The 15,074-nt window shown below is 39.9% G+C and overlaps 1 protein-coding gene across 1 annotated transcript; it reads right to left on the bottom strand.

Annotated features, from left to right (window-relative positions):
- Window positions 1-314: 314 nt before the first annotated feature.
- On the bottom strand, window positions 315-10,903 carry angptl2b (angiopoietin-like 2b). The gene is made up of 5 exons (XM_020632934.3): window positions 10,375-10,903; window positions 5,148-6,062; window positions 2,830-3,023; window positions 1,629-1,899; window positions 315-1,516 (listed from the first exon to the last, which is right to left on the bottom strand). The coding sequence occupies exons 2-5, from the start codon at window positions 6,025-6,027 to the stop codon at window positions 1,317-1,319; spliced, it is 1,545 nt and encodes a 514-aa protein (XP_020488590.1). The 5' UTR covers window positions 6,028-6,062; window positions 10,375-10,903; the 3' UTR covers window positions 315-1,316.
- Window positions 10,904-15,074: the final 4,171 nt, after the last annotated feature.

The following is a 15,074-nucleotide window of genomic DNA, read 5'->3' as shown; positions in this document are numbered from 1 at the left end:
TTCATGCTTTACCATCAGTGCAGTGCATATAAGAGGCGATAGTGTCAACCCGAGTTTGTTTTAGTTGCACTAAAGGGCACTCAAGGGCGACATCTACTGGATCAAAATATTGCACATTCTTCTTTTAATCACTTAATGCTGGATTCATGTTCACTATAGTGATAGTAACAATAACTGTGTTATGCCAAACCTGAGTACCTAGATAAAGTGGTCTTTATTTTAATTTGGAAAATGGATAAAGGCTTGATTTTGTTCTCTGAAGATATAATCTGTTCTCAGTGTGCTTTAAACCAAGAGACACAAAAAAGACAAAGTCAAGCTGTACATTTTTTTTATTGCAAATTAATTGAGAAATAACACGTTTAATACATTATATTACAAATACCTTTTATGTACAAATGCAATGTGTTGGATCTATTAACATCAACAAACTGCTTAATTTATACAGTAAATACAGTGCTTGATTTATACAAGCAAATTGATGGATACCTCCTCAAGCAATTCAAGATTTCTGTAACAGTATTATGAAGGAAAAGAAGCAGGACTTTGAAGAGAGTGTATCTCCAAAAAAGTTTGGTGCGGAGTTTATTTTCTTTTTTAGATCCATTAAATGTACTTAGATCTATCAAAACATCATTAACTTAAAGTTTTAAAATAAACAGCATTCATTTTTGCAAGAAAATAAAATGGCACTATTTATTAAGTATATTAAGTATGTAAATAGCAAAACTGGCCATAATATTAACCCTGTATTACAAGTTAGTAAATGTTACTGTACTCATCAATACACATTTCCAAAAAAAATGTTTTAGGATGAAATAAAAAGTCACTGGAATTGTTTCCTGTGTCAATCTTATTTGCTTGTTCAAAGAAAATGTTCATACAAACTAAATACATACGGTAGGGTTCCTATCTCAAAGCAAAGTAAATGAATTATTATGATCTTTCCTTTTAACTAAAAAAGCACTAATTGTTTTTTTTTCACTCTGTTAACATTGGACCACTGTCAGATTAACAGATCTTTGTTTTATTAAAGACAGTGTATTAAAAAAAACTCCTGAGCAATTTGCACATGTCCCAGCTGACCCGAAAGGAAAATGGAAGCCGGGTTATGATGCACAAGGTGCACACAATCTTTGACTGCGGCACTAGAATATCTGCCTGATGTTATGATATTGCACTTTCAACATTTATATTCTCTTTGCCATCTGTCTTGACCTGGTGCCACCCCATCAAACAAAAAAGACCATGCTTGCTTGGAATTCAGGTGTCAAAAAGTTTGTCTTTAAACAGTACAGTATGTGTTCCTTGGAAGCTTAGTGGAAGGTGTTTGGGTTTGGACGAATCATCATAACCACTTTCTTTAGTGAGTAGGCTCCTCCTCTGAACTCAGCCCAGTAAACTCCATCTTGGTAGCGACTGCGATAATGTCCTCCTCTGTACCAAACTCCATTCAAATTTGAATGGGCACAAGAGTTGTACCACCACCCTCCCTTCTGGTAGTGGGCACAGTTGCCTAGAAATACCAAAAAGATAATTATACTGTTATAAACATTACATTTACATTGGAACCATGATAATCCATTACTGATTTTGAAGTTTAATACTATCTAGAATTAAAGTGTTACCTGTATATGCATCATGATCTCTGTCCAGTGTTGTGAACTGCTTGCCATTATGCCAAGTTAGGGAGTCTCCTGCATTGCCATGGTAACGGCCCACCCTTAGCTTGTAGAAGTCTGCCTCAGGCTCCACTCTGAAGCTGGCATACTCAGCAAACACCTTTCGGCCAGACCAGTCCTCCAGCGTGACCAGTAGTTTGTAGTTTCCCTGGTTAGTCAGCCAGTAGATGTTCTCCAGACCCAGCCAGTACTCACCATCTATATTGCCAAAACCTTGCTGTGAAGTCAATGAAAAGAGAACACCTTAGCAAGCTTAGGAAATGTTGCTAAATGCTCTTTAAATAGTTTTGCATAGTTACTTAGAATGTCTGGGGGATAATTTAGGGTCATTGCCCGTGATCTGGAGGTAATTGAGAGTTCAGCCCATCTATGGGGTTGTTTATCGTCATGGAACATTTACATTTAAATGGACCTTTTGATTCAAGTTTATAGCTAGCATTGGGTGTCCAGATTGCCACTATTTTGTGTTATTGAAAACACAGCAGGATAAAACTGCATGGTATAAAATCTGACTCAGTGGATACTGCCCTGCTGCTTTTTTCTGGCTCCAGTCACACTGTAAGTTGGTTTGTGGTATCCCCTAGCCCACAACTGTTTTGAATCATGGAAACAGGATAAGTGTACAATGCAATTTCAAATATATTGTGGTTCAAAGGTTTCCATTAAAGTCTAGGAAATATCTCTATGGTCCCCCTAAGATGAGATTTCAGAACTGTTTGGCCCGCAATCAAATGTTTACTAGAGAACTGTTTCTCTCTTTGTGAGATGTTTCCCTCTAAATGATGAAGAAAACTAGTTGCTCGGAATACCCTGTTTTTTGGGTACACCAGATTCATAGAATTAATAGGAAAATACATTTATTTTCCCAGAATTTCAGGGATTGCTACCACAAGCAACCAATGTGGTTTCTAAGTCATGTTCTTAATTTATTTTTTGAGTGTGAAGTCATTCACAAAGACCAATTGATGTTGCTGGAACTAATGAGTCATATGGCTTATGCAGTGACTGAGGCTGGTGATGCATCAGAAGTTTTGAAACCTTAACAATTACCTATTCATTACTGGTTCACATCTGGTTGGTGTCAAACAACCTACATAAGCTTCCCCCTAGACTATGAGGTCCTTGATTTGGTGTGTGGTTGTCGCACCTTGTACGTCTCCCAGTTCCTAAAGAAGTTGACAGAGCCATCCACCCTTCTTTGGATCACAGTCCAGCCACCTGGGTCATGTCTCTGGTCGCACCACACCTGCATAAGCCGGTTGGCATTTTCAGGCTTCACCAGATACATACCGCTGGTAGTGTGGCCATCTTCCAGAGCCTGCAGACAATCTCTAAATGGACCTGAAAAGAAAGATGACGGCATCAAATTATTTAAAGCATGTCAAATCCAGGCAGTTACAACAGTTTTCTTTAAAGTTAAGAAAGGGGAATGAAGAATAAGACACAGTTGCACAAAGGGTTTTTATTCTCTGCCATAGGGAATCCCATTTTTCAGCAGAGGCTCTCATTTTAACAGCAGAATTGACTTTGGCGGCTTCTCTCACAGGGGAAATGGCTGCCGATAGTGCAGCCAAAAGAAACACTGGCATGAGGGCAAAGGGAAATCTGACTGCTGAATGAGGAAACAGTAGCAAAAATGTTCAAGCATCTGTGAGGCTTTACAGTGCAGGATTATTTTACTTACTTTCACTTAGATTTTTTTGTTAATATTATACAGACACATCCTTTAAGGTTTCACATCATGTTTTTAAGAGAGGATTTCCAGGACTGAGTGAATCTAAGGACGACTTGTAAATCCCTGTCTTGACTTGCACTTTTCTTCCAGTAAGTCAGCTAGGTCATTATTACATTACTTATTCTTGTGATGTAACAGGACAGTCACTGCAGCGTGCTATATAGATGTTTTACAAATGAAAAACAAAACTAGCTTAGCTTCTTTTCTAACAAGTATAATGTTTATTATTTGGAAACATGATCGCTACAATGTTTTCAACAATAGAATGTATAACAAATGTTTGTAGCTTTTTGCTCGGTCAATAATGTTTTGTTTCATTTTTACGTCAGAAATTACCTCGTTTCTGTTGTACCATGATTATTTTTGCTCAAATTCCAAACCCAGTAGATTTGGACACCCTAATGGGGCAACTGGCTCCCCTGATTAAATTGGCTGTGAAAGTGTTTAAGTTCTCAAGATTTCACACTTGTGTGGTTCGCCAACTGGCCCGGATTACAAAGTGTTCAAATACAATGGAGACAAATGAAAAGAGAATAGAGGTCACGCAAAGAGGTAGATGTGAGGGAAGGAGAGCATAAACAGTTTGCAAGAGAGATAAAGAAAGAGAAGGTTTATGAACGTAGAAGAAAAATGTCATTAGAGCCTGCTCTGTTATTATGTGCACCATAAACAGAAAAAAAGTGTTCCCATTATGTGAACAGCCAAAAGGTTGTTGTTATTTTTATAAAATTACTCAAGGTAATATCTGTCTCTCGCCCCCGTCTCTGCCACCCGTTTAATCTCAGGAATTTCTCTGTTGAGTAAAGCCAGAAAGCTGCACTGCCCTGCCTTACTCTGTTCTGCTTGATAAAGTCTACAGCTTGGTGGAACATATGACTGATTCTTGCATGGTGCAAGTGGAACAAATGACATCACTGACTGCTGGTATCTCTATCTGTTTGTACTTTCCCCTCTCCCTTTTTTCTGAGACACCATCCCTCTTTAAGTTGCTCTGTCAGGTGTTTTCCTCTCCCTTTCTTGCTTTGTGTGAAAATCTGTTCGTGTTAAGACTTATGTAACAATTTGGGGTGTTAGTTGTATGGCTGTGGGCAGGAAATTACTTGCCTCCATTCAAACATTGCATACAAAGACTACTGTTCACGCACGCAGCCTGGTGAAAATGGCAAGCAGTGTCACAAAATGTCAATGGAAAACAGCTCCCAGTCAGGTTGGGAATAGTTTGTTTTTTTTCCCAACATTTAAAATCTACTAATGAAAGTGAACGGCAATGGAGTAGTCCCTAAAGTTGATTGAATACAACCTTAACATATATTTCAAAGCCTTATCATTCATTAATATGTTTAAGAGCCCCTTTTTTTAGGATCCATCTATCCATTAAAGCACATGCATTTACCCTGCTAATGTGCTTCATGTTTTGTGGGGGTTGAATAATGGCAATTGGATGATATGCATCTCAAAGGCTGTAGACAAACATGTTTCTGTTCCCACTGAAAGACCTTTGCCATGGGAATGTGTGGGTCGTATTTAAAATTGCTATGGCTGGAACAATGGGATGTCTGGTATTGTCTTGTGATTAATGATCAAGAGGTTCACAATATACTTAGAAACACTATTCTCTGTCGGGCTGCTGTTTGTGAGGGTCACTGTGAGTTTGGTAACATTCATCAAAAATTCAACTTACAATAAAGGCCTTTTGTATAAAAGTTGATATCAAACAATGCTAGACTCACCAGATGGCTTGTCGGTAGTGGAGGGGCTGTGTGTGCCAGTGGGCATTGTGGGAAGAAGAGGCGGCTGGGATTTTTGGTCACTCTGGATCTCGTTGCTGATTGGGTTGTTAATTCGTGGGAGTACAGGTGGTTGGTAAGGCTTGTTGAGAGGTGGTGATTGTGGAGGTGGCTGAGGCCTTGGCTGGGGGACTGGCACATGACGAGGTGGAGGGCGACTCTGGCACTGCTCCTCCAAGAGGGCAATAAGAGCTGATTGGTTTGTGGCCAAAGATGCCAAATGTTGGTACTTGTGCTCAAGATCTTTGTATCGACTGGTGAGCTGTTGCATCTCAGATGTTTGGTTTAGTATCTTGTTCTCCATCTGAGCCAATTCCAAGGCATTGTCTCTCTTCCTGATAATCTCATGGAGCAGCTGCATGTACAGCTGAGTGACTCTGGAGTTCATGTTTCGGCTCTCCTTCCTCAGCAGTTTGACCTCATTGACAATCCCTCCGTCCACCTCTACCAGTTGCTGCAGGGTCTCAATCTGCCTCTTCTGTTTCTGTAGCTCCACATTAAGCAGCTCTAACTCTTGTTTGTTGACCCGATTCTCCAGCATGGCCTCCGGCTCCTTGGAGTTGACACAAATGGCTCCGCTCACTTTTTGTTGTGGCACAATGAAAGTGTAAGAGCACTTATCCTGCTGCTGGTCAGCAGGAGCACGCTTGCTCCTTCCAGCGTAGAGAAACTCTCTCTCTAGACCATCCTCACTACTCTCAAATTCTTGGGCCCTGTCTTTGCCATGTGTGCTGTCTGATGCACTCCCCAGAGTCTGTTGGACACCACAGGATAGTCCATAAACAAGAAGGAGCCCCAGCAGGACCATTGAAGGAGGATCCATGAGTTAGAGTCCAACTCACCAAAGCCTGCCAAGACCTGGATAAAAAAAATGGATAACATGACTGCTTTAATGAAAAAGCTGTTATAACTGACCAAATGTTGTTGTCTCAAGAATGGAGACCCAATGAGTGAACCTACTGTGAACCATCTTTCCTTACAACTTGAACTGAAAGTCCTCATGAGTGGGCTACATATACCCCTTTTTTAAAGAACATTAATGGAGTCCTTCTCAGATGTTCTGATTGAGACATGAAGAAATCTACCAATCAGGATACACTGCTGCTATCCTCTGTTAACTGCTGGAAGTTGACCAGTTCAGAAGCCCATCTATACATTTCTAAGGGTGCTTGGCTGGAGGTCGTTACATTTTAGAAAAACTGGGCTACCAAAACACTTTAGATCTGAAAGGAAATCTCCCGCTCTCCCAGCTAAAAGCTCCAGTGGTTGCTATGACAGAAAACACATTACACGTGGCATTTATCATGATTTGTTTAAAACAGATTTCTACCATCGAAGTCTTTGCAGAACATGTGGTTTGAAAGTAACTTACTGTGTCTATTCACTGACACAAGTATTTTATTTTGTCTAATAAGGACTTTCTCAGGTTTTTTGGCAATTGCCACTGCCGGTTGTTGAAACACGGACACAGCTATTTACCCCTCTCTGCAAGCCTTGACATGTTTGCTTATGGAAAATTTGAGACATTACCAGATGATGCTATTCAATGAACTTTTTTTTTCTAATTTTGAGCATTCTGTATTAAATCCTTTCCAAAGCCCTTCCTAAAAAGCAAATACGTTGCATTCAGACAGTGAAACGCATTAATAACAGCTTTATTTTGAACATGTAAAATGCTTTCTCTTAGCATCTAGTGTGCTGAATCTAATTAAGGATGTTACATGACATAATCCTGATCTGGAATATTTCCCTGTTAAGATCACAGTCTCTTTAGAATAGTTTTTCCTCTATAACTGGTCCTCGTGTCAAAACCCATAATTTTCCCTCAAACTTAATGAAAATGAGATGCCTAACTGTTGGACCTACAATTCAAAATGTATTAATTCTGATTACAAGAATAAGTGGAGGCCCTGTTTGTAGACGATACATTATTAGGAGATGCCACTAAGGGCTGCAGAGAAAGTAACTTCTGTGTAAGGATATCAAGGCCTTGAACTCCTGGGGCACCCTAATTGAAAGCTGCTGCATATTGGATTACAGAGGGGTCCTGTGTGACATTTCCCCAGAGTATGAAGGGGCCAGTCTAATCAAAAAACATCATAGAGAGGCTGAAATTGGCCTGGTTTTGCAGAATCGCGTCAGGAGAGGCAATCTTACATGTGATTCCCTCAAGCATTTATTATACCTTTTTCTTGGTGTAGAAGATAATGTACCACATTAACATCAGAACAGAATTGGGAAGAAAGCAGAAATGTTTTTGTCTTGTTATTCCGGGCATGCTGCCAGCACATTAGGTTGGAGACATGGAGAAGAAAAATGTAGCGCTCTCCAAGAACATGACCCCTGGCACATTCGACCCTTCTGGCTTTATCTGTCTAGAATAGACTGTGAAAACACGTCTTTTTAGTGGATTTTTCACATGGCTCTCTTGTGTAACCTGTCAGTCTTTTTGATTCAGCCATGTTTATACCTAGCAGTTACAAGTCCTCATCTGACATTACTGCTATGATTAAAAAACTATCTAACAAATAGAGTGCTCTGTTTCAAATTCACCATGAAATCGTCTTTTTTTTAGTTCTAGTACAAAGCCTGGTTGTATGACATCACCTCTGCAGATGCTGATTGATGAAGTAATTCCAGTGTTTTCAGAAATATTTTTCACACTACGCAAAGAAACACTTTTCAGTTGTCAATGAAATTATCTCGTACTGTAAGTCCTAAAGTGCTCACTAATTACGGCTTTCAAGTAAGCCCACACTGAGATAATAGAGCAGCCTCAGGCCTGTCCCCTGTAATGTGCTGATGACTGTGTTTGGCCAGTGGCTCCTGCGGTTTCTCTGGAACATGAGCTCTGTGTCTCTGCGAAATCCAGTTATTTACCCCTGCTGCTGAGGAGTCCCATGTTGGACATCGTTAGCCCGGAATCTCCTTTTCCAGGCTTCACTACACTTCAAAGCTGAAGGGAAAATGCTTGCAGCTTGTGATGAAATGTGGGCTGTTGTTGTTTTTTTTTTTTTGCATTAGCATGTGTAGTATGTACGTGTCTGAGATTTTTTTCTCTGTTAATGTGTGTTTTAAAAAACAACAACACTTGCTTGACTCCGTCTCCCAGGAACCTTAGAGAGAGTCCCATCTGCCCTGACTGAGACAGCCTGTTATTAACCCATCTGCAGTCTGCCAGAGGGAACAACAGAAAGGCTCCTCCTCCCACGTCTTTGCTGTTAACAGCCACCACGGATCATTATTGTGCCTACATTATTTCACTTTAACAAGCTGCTATTGACTGGCCAATGACTGTGATGATTAACTGGTGTTGAGAAGTGTCTTAAATGTCTACGTCTCAGGGTTTATAGACAAACAGCTTGAGTGCACTCACTGGAAAAAAAACATTGTAATTTTGATTGGTGGAACTCCTCTTAGGTAATTTCTCTGTCTGCTTCACACCAAAATGTTTTGGTTTAACTGTCTACAGGTGGTAAGTCTGTGTTTATGTGACTCCTCGTTCATGATTTTACTCAATGTGAAATCAAGTGTGATATGTGGGCAGGTCAGTGTGTCTCTGACCAGCACTGTTCTCCAGTCTTTTTGGTCATGCTCAGCACTTATTAATTAGAAGGTGGGCAGCCTAAGACTGGCTGATGTCTCACCCCAGCTCCTCTCATTTCAGCATGAGCATGGCATTCCTCACATTCTTCGTCACCTCATTAGAGTGGGTTGCCATACACACATGCAGAGTCAGTGGCAGTGGCGGACGGAGAGAGTTAGACCATCGAGGCGCAGGACCGCTACTCCCTTTATCCCTGCGTACCTGGTTAAGACATACTGTATCTACTGACCCATTTCACTCCCAGTGTCCTACTTTCTGTGTGAATGCTTCATAATCACATCATCATCATCCACAACAGGAGATCACAACATGAGTACACTGCACCTAATTTGTCGGTAGCTGAAAAGAAGCGGGCGCTTTGCGGGACGGCTTTGTGCTGCATGTTCAAATTAAGGCCGACTCAGGGGAGAACTGGCAGTCTCTGGCATGACACCCAATATGTGTTGGATCAGAGTCAAATTCAATTTGCTCATGGTAATCTGCACTATTACATTACCTGTAGGGTGTCCTCATTCTTTCTGCAAGCATGTAATCCATGTAAACGTGTAACATGACATTCTGGACATAATTAACCTCAAGTACCTGCTTAGTTAGTTGGTAAAGGCAGTGTTTTTTTTTTTTCTTCTTTTCATGAAGCAGGAGAATTCAAGTTTTTGTTTGAATTAAGGTTTCTGAGTTTCATGCTGCCTGGTGTGTTCTTCCACTTGTGATCTGAGTCAGACGCGGCAGCAGGGGGTCAACTGAATTGTTTCGATAAGTTCCAGCATGCTACCTCAAAGCCCCCTTATCCAAACACTAACCCGGCAACAGAAACAAAGACTGGATTCAACTGCCTGCTTCCCTGTCCCCTTGAGCCCAGGGGAACATCCTGAGCTGCAGGCTGTTTACATACATTATCCTTTTTTTCCAGTAGTAAATTGTACTTTTTAGATATCAGGGAAAAGAAATCAACATAACTTCTGTATATATCCTACAAGGCTCTTACTGTACAGAATATCATCTCCTAAACATCCTACTCAGCGCCCATGTGCTGTTGTTTTTACTCTTTAAGGGTCCTGTGTTTTATCAGTAGCAAAGAAGCACTTAGCCTCAGGAGCCCGCTCTCCAGCATCTCCCTGCGCTGATTTAACCCCCGTCAGCCAAGTCAATCAGTCTCATCTGTCTAGTTAGTCATCAGAAAGAAGAATCACTCTTTTGCAACAAACAGTGAGTCACACAGCAGATGTTGCATGACAACTGATGAATTCAAGATTAAACAAAATCTCTGTTATGTAAAATGTAGCAACTTAAGAGGGCAGAGCCAGAGTCTAACTTCATTCAGTTTGACAAAAAAACTTTGATTGCGTCACTATTATTTTTAAAATACCCTGACTGATTCTGATTTTACTCACAACTTCAATCATCATTTGATCTGTTACAATTCTTCTTGCAGATGTGGATGTCTTATGATTGAAGAGAAATTAGGCAATATTTTAATATAATGTACAAAAGCCCTGGACCTTTTCAATAAACACATTAATAAGATGAATGTTTTAAAAAATAATCAAAGGTTACAATGCTTACGTGATAACTGTAGGGTATTGATGAGTCTCCCTCAGTTGCCTTGCCCTCCTGGCAAAGCTGAATGAAGTTTCTCCTGGTAGAAAGTCATCCCAAGTGTGAAAGCTGCACCCTTGTGTCCTCCTCTTACCCGTTTAGTTTCTCACTTTTTGTCACCTTAGTCCAGTCCAGGGAAGACAAGCAGAGGTGTTTTTAAAGCCTATTATTAAAAGACCGTCATAAGCTGAACAGATGCTTAAACTTGCACCAACAGTTCAGGAAATAAGTAGATTGTTCCAAAATGCACTTTGCAAGTTGCAACAATTTCAAGAGACAACTAGTAAACTACTAAAGTTAATCTGGATACTAGAGGTAGTTTCCTGATAAATGTTGAAACTCCAGGGCAAGTTTGAGTACTGCCTGTGGCCCGTTAGGAGAAGACTGTCACTTTTCTGTGGGCTGAATCCATCACTTCTGCCTCACAGCTCTAAGAGGCTGTCTCTCTCAAATGCACCTCTCTCCCTCCCCCTTTCTCTCTCTCTCTCTCTCCCGCTCTCTCTCCCTCCTTGATGCTTTTAAATGATGAAAAATCCTCTTGCAGTGTTTCAGTAGGCAGACAAATTAAGTTCAGATCCTCCCCCTCTCCTTTAAAAATGAACACATTCTTGTTTAAAGCAACAGCCTTGTTTCTCCACCCCTCCTCCCTATGGCACAAAAGAGATCCACAAGCATGCACAACACCAGGCACACACACACTCTCACTCACACACACTCACACACACTACTCAAATTTCCAACCCCCTGCCCCCTTGCCACTGGTTTACCACCACCACTAACTATTTCTGGCTTAGACTGCATGGTTCCTCTAGTGTTGGCAGCACTGATGTTACACTGATCAGATTGTAATTGGCCGTGAATGATTGGTGTCCCCCAGAGAAACGGGAAGAGGCTGACATATAGGAAGCATATCCAGGTGTTTGACTGAGAACAGGTCTGGGTGAGGGATGACTGACTATGCTTTTTAGCCTGGAGGTGTTATGTCTGAAAGTGGCTGTCTTTGCATACACAGCAGCACACTTGGACTACATCTTCCAAGGGGATAATTACATAACAGCTTCAAAAGCTGTGGGTACTTGTGTGTTAGAGGACGAAAGGATATGAAACACTTTGTCGTGTCAAAGTGGAGACAGTCTTGCCAATTGCTCATAAATTTCTCAAGGAAACTCTTGGCTTTAGTTACTGTTGCCTTGGCTCTTGTCTGTTGTTTTTGTGTTGTCTTCCTGTTTTCAATAAGATCTAAGATTTAGTTCAGCCAATAATGTCGTCATTGGGTTTCCTGTTTGAACGAACATTATTTCATGTTTGAGAGTTTCCTTTTGAGTGCAGACAGAGACTTGTTTCCTCAGAGGTTAATTACAGTGTCATGTACAGCTAACTCATCACTGTTAAAATGAATATCTTAATCTGATATTACCAGCTTTGTCAGCGATTGAAATGAAATTGTTGGGACCCAGCACCAAATGGGCAACTATGTTCATCAGTTTCCATCACAGGGATTTTAGACCAGAGCTACAAAAACAAGGCATCGTATTCTCACTTAGCTGTAGTCAACATACTGTATCAAGCTACAGTTTCTCATGTAGTTTAGATGCCAAAGGATGGTGCAAACATTTGTTTTTTATTTACAGTTTTATTGTAGCTTTGTGTTTAATAAAACGTCTATGTTTGGCGGAGGTGTTTGGTTTACATTGCATCGGATGTGTGATTCTTTCCTTTGGGGCATAAACATTAAATATGTTACAGATGGTAACTCACTTTTATATGTGTTCGCTATAAACCCTAAAAGTGTTGGGATGCGTATATAACAGGAAAGGAAGGGAAAATAATGAACAATGAATAAGGATACATTGCATGTCTCTCATCTACCAGAGTTTTAGTTACATTATTTTTATTTAGCTGTTAAAGACGGATATTTAGAGTTTTATTTGTTTGAGTACTGTTTAAATTACATTTAAAAAAAAGTCTTAAATGAGTGCAGAGTATGATGCACAAGTTCAGTTCACTTACAGAAATCATTTATTCTTCCAACAAGCCTCTATGTTGTTTCCAACAGTTTATACAAGTACAGTCATGCTACTGTTGTATACTGTACAATCAGGGTTTTCCGTTGTTGTGTTATACATTTCCATCTACTTTTCTCTCTAAGCCTTTAGATGTACATGTTGGCCTCTCTGCATCTCTGAAACCTAGCCTTTATGTGTTTTATATCAACGATTGCTCCAGTAATAAAACAGTCATACTTTACTTTTGGGAAATGTTTCCATGCACAGTTAAACAAATGTAGTAAGACTGGAAAAGTAATTCCAATAAGAAGCATTTAACCTTTCAGATTGTCGTAAGCTGTGTTATCCTCTGGGCATGTATTAGCAGTTAGTGAAATAATGAAATATCTATAATTAGGACCTCATCAGCACAATAACCATAGTCATTGTTCAGTTCACATAAAGGATGATACACTCATGTATGACTTCTTTGTTCACATCACGTGTGGCTCAGTGTTATAAAGACAGACTGCTGTTGATTTCTTCTGATTTCAATTTCATTTCATCGTTAAGTGAAGGGAACCATCTGAATGTTTCACCGGATGACTCGGTGAGAATGTACAACTGGCTTTATGAGACAAAGTTCCTGGCAGAAGACACTGGACCAACAAGATGTGGCTCATTTTATTTCATAACCTTTGAGATTGAGCCAGATTGAAGAATGTGTCATAAATAACAAATCCCTGAAAAGAGATCTCTTAAATTTAGCTCTTGTGCGTAACAACTCTTAACTGGCATTATTCATTTGTTTATACACATAATTTTCCCTTTCCTCTCCTAAATGACAACTGCAGCTGACTCTGCGGCTTACTGGTAAACTTACTCAGCGGCTGGGAAGGCGAGCTGCTTTTCAGTGCTGAGTGTTTTAAGTGACTCATTGGGTCTCATCTAAAGCGGTGGTGTTGGTGCAGTGATTAGTTCTTTTTCCATCTCTAATCCCCAGCAGGTGGAGGAACAAAGGATCATAAAATGTCAGGGGGAAAATGTTACTCCCATATTAATAGTAAGCAATCAATGCATTTTAAAGCTGCTAGAACCACACGGGAGAGATCATGGAAAGCTTCAGGTTGTTTCACAGATGGATTACTGTGTTGAATGAATGTGCATGTTTGCTGGTCCTTATGGGATTAACATGAGGAAAGATTCTGTTATAAAAACAATTTGTCACCAGGATATAAAAAGGAGGATGGAATAATCCTTTATTAATGAAATAAATGTTGACACTCCTTTTGCTGCTATTCATCATATTAAGGGGTTTAACGGTTCACAGAAGTCACGGTTTGGTTGGAGCCTCACTTTTGGGGTTTTGGTTCAGTACGATTTACGTTCAAAAGGAAGCAAGCAACAAAAGTCCCAGATGCGTATTTCAAGTTTTCTCTAATTTATGTAAAACTGACAGTAATTTACGTTATAGTTTGTTCCTTCTTGGGTTGTTTAGAACGACCTGTGGTAGTTGGTAGAGTCTGTAGTGTATTCAACATTAAACATAAAACAGAGGATTATGCATAAAAAGAAACTCAGAAGAGAATAACATCTGTTTGGAAAATATAAAATAATGAGGATGTATAATGTAGGACGAATGAAAAAACCTGCCTTTAGGAGCAATGTATCATATTTCCGATTTATGAAGTGTGCGGTCACATTGTTGTTAGTGAACAGCGGTTGTTCACACTGTTCGTGTATGCCAATAGGACCTGGGACTGGCTTATGTGGACACACGATCGGACACTGTAACGAGCTTTGAGCACTTTCAAAGACTTGAAGCCAGGTTCCTTTACTACTGCGTATGTGCACAAAGCCTTAAAATTGTATTAGCCTCAGGAATGTCCTCGACCCTCTCTGCTTTCACATGTAGAGGCTTTTTAAAAACTGCAGGGATAAGTTGTTGGTCACCTGTTTTCTTTTGCCCAGCTCTGGTGATCAGCATCTCTGGGTTCTGCCATCCCATACCCATTAGCATGTTTGACATATTTTCAATGACATAGCACCCTGGGAACCCAAAATGTCCTCACTCTTTGATTTAAAGAAGCAGACTGGTCTTCTAGCTCTGTCGTGTCATCAGTCTACCAAAGATTACTCTTCTTCTTCATGTTTTTTTGTTGTGTCTACTTCTTAAAAATTTGTCTTTTCATAGTGATTAGCAAACAGTTACGACCATGACTGCCACCTGGACTGGGGTGTGGATACTGCCCTGTGTGATTGCCTGCACTGAACCATGGCGGTTAAGGACTTATACAATACTGTTACAGGCCTAATCAAATTATGCCAATTTATCAAGCATATGTCAGATTCAATAAAAAACAACAAACACTGAAATAAAGTAAAAGTAATATACTTATCAGCTGCTTCATTAGTAATTTAGTTTCAGTATTAAACCACTTCAATGACTGAGCTCACAAAATGGGAAACTTAACAAAAGAATAGAGGGAACATTTTTATAAAGCAATAAAACTTTGCTTTCTCGGTATTTGAAAATAAGAATTTAAGTGCTTCAAACTAAAACATATGTAAAAAGTCAGTCTAAGCTGCAACATATGGTCCATCCTGATGTAGAGAAGTACTGCATTAAACCTTTTGGGAATAAATACTATGTTAAAACTTGCAACGAAAGTAGGAGCATTT

The sequence above is a fragment of the Labrus bergylta genome, chromosome 2 (genome assembly GCF_963930695.1).
Source record: "Labrus bergylta chromosome 2, fLabBer1.1, whole genome shotgun sequence".
NCBI lineage: Eukaryota > Metazoa > Chordata > Actinopteri > Labriformes > Labridae > Labrus > Labrus bergylta.
This window is presented reverse-complemented; position numbering and strand designations above follow the sequence as displayed.